Source organism: Chaetura pelagica, unplaced genomic scaffold, assembly GCF_000747805.2.
Source record: "Chaetura pelagica isolate M959 unplaced genomic scaffold, ChaPel_1.0 scaffold159, whole genome shotgun sequence".
In the NCBI taxonomy this organism is placed as follows: domain Eukaryota; kingdom Metazoa; phylum Chordata; class Aves; order Apodiformes; family Apodidae; genus Chaetura; species Chaetura pelagica.
Genome location: NW_009954555.1, coordinates 2,854,740 through 2,854,978, shown reverse-complemented (window position 1 = coordinate 2,854,978; position 239 = coordinate 2,854,740). Strand labels below are relative to the sequence as shown.

Here is a 239-nt window from a genome sequence, read left to right as displayed (position 1 = left end):
GCGGGCCGGGATGGGATGGGTTGGGGTGAGGGGCCCGCCGGGCTGAGGAGGCCCCGGCCCAGGCCCAGGCCCCAGCACAGGCCCCAGCACAGGCCCCGGCCCCGGCACAGGCCCCGAGCGGCCCGCCCAGGCCTCAGGCCCGGCGATTCCTCGCTGAGCTCTGCTCCTTCTCTTTTTCTCTCCTCAGGAGCCTGGCGGAGCTGAGCCTGGACGAGTTCTTGGCCGGCGGGGCCGGGTGG

The 239-nt window shown here is 75.3% G+C and overlaps 1 protein-coding gene across 1 annotated transcript in view; it reads left to right on the top strand.

Annotated features, from left to right (window-relative positions):
* NOC2L (nucleolar complex associated 2 homolog (S. cerevisiae)) overlaps positions 1-239 on the top strand; it is a 50,396-nt gene that overhangs the window by 7,714 nt on the left and 42,443 nt on the right. The window contains exon 2 of the mRNA XM_010005255.1: positions 188-235. Coding sequence (XP_010003557.1) covers positions 188-235 — 48 coding nt within the window. The remainder of the gene's footprint in view (positions 1-187; positions 236-239) is intronic.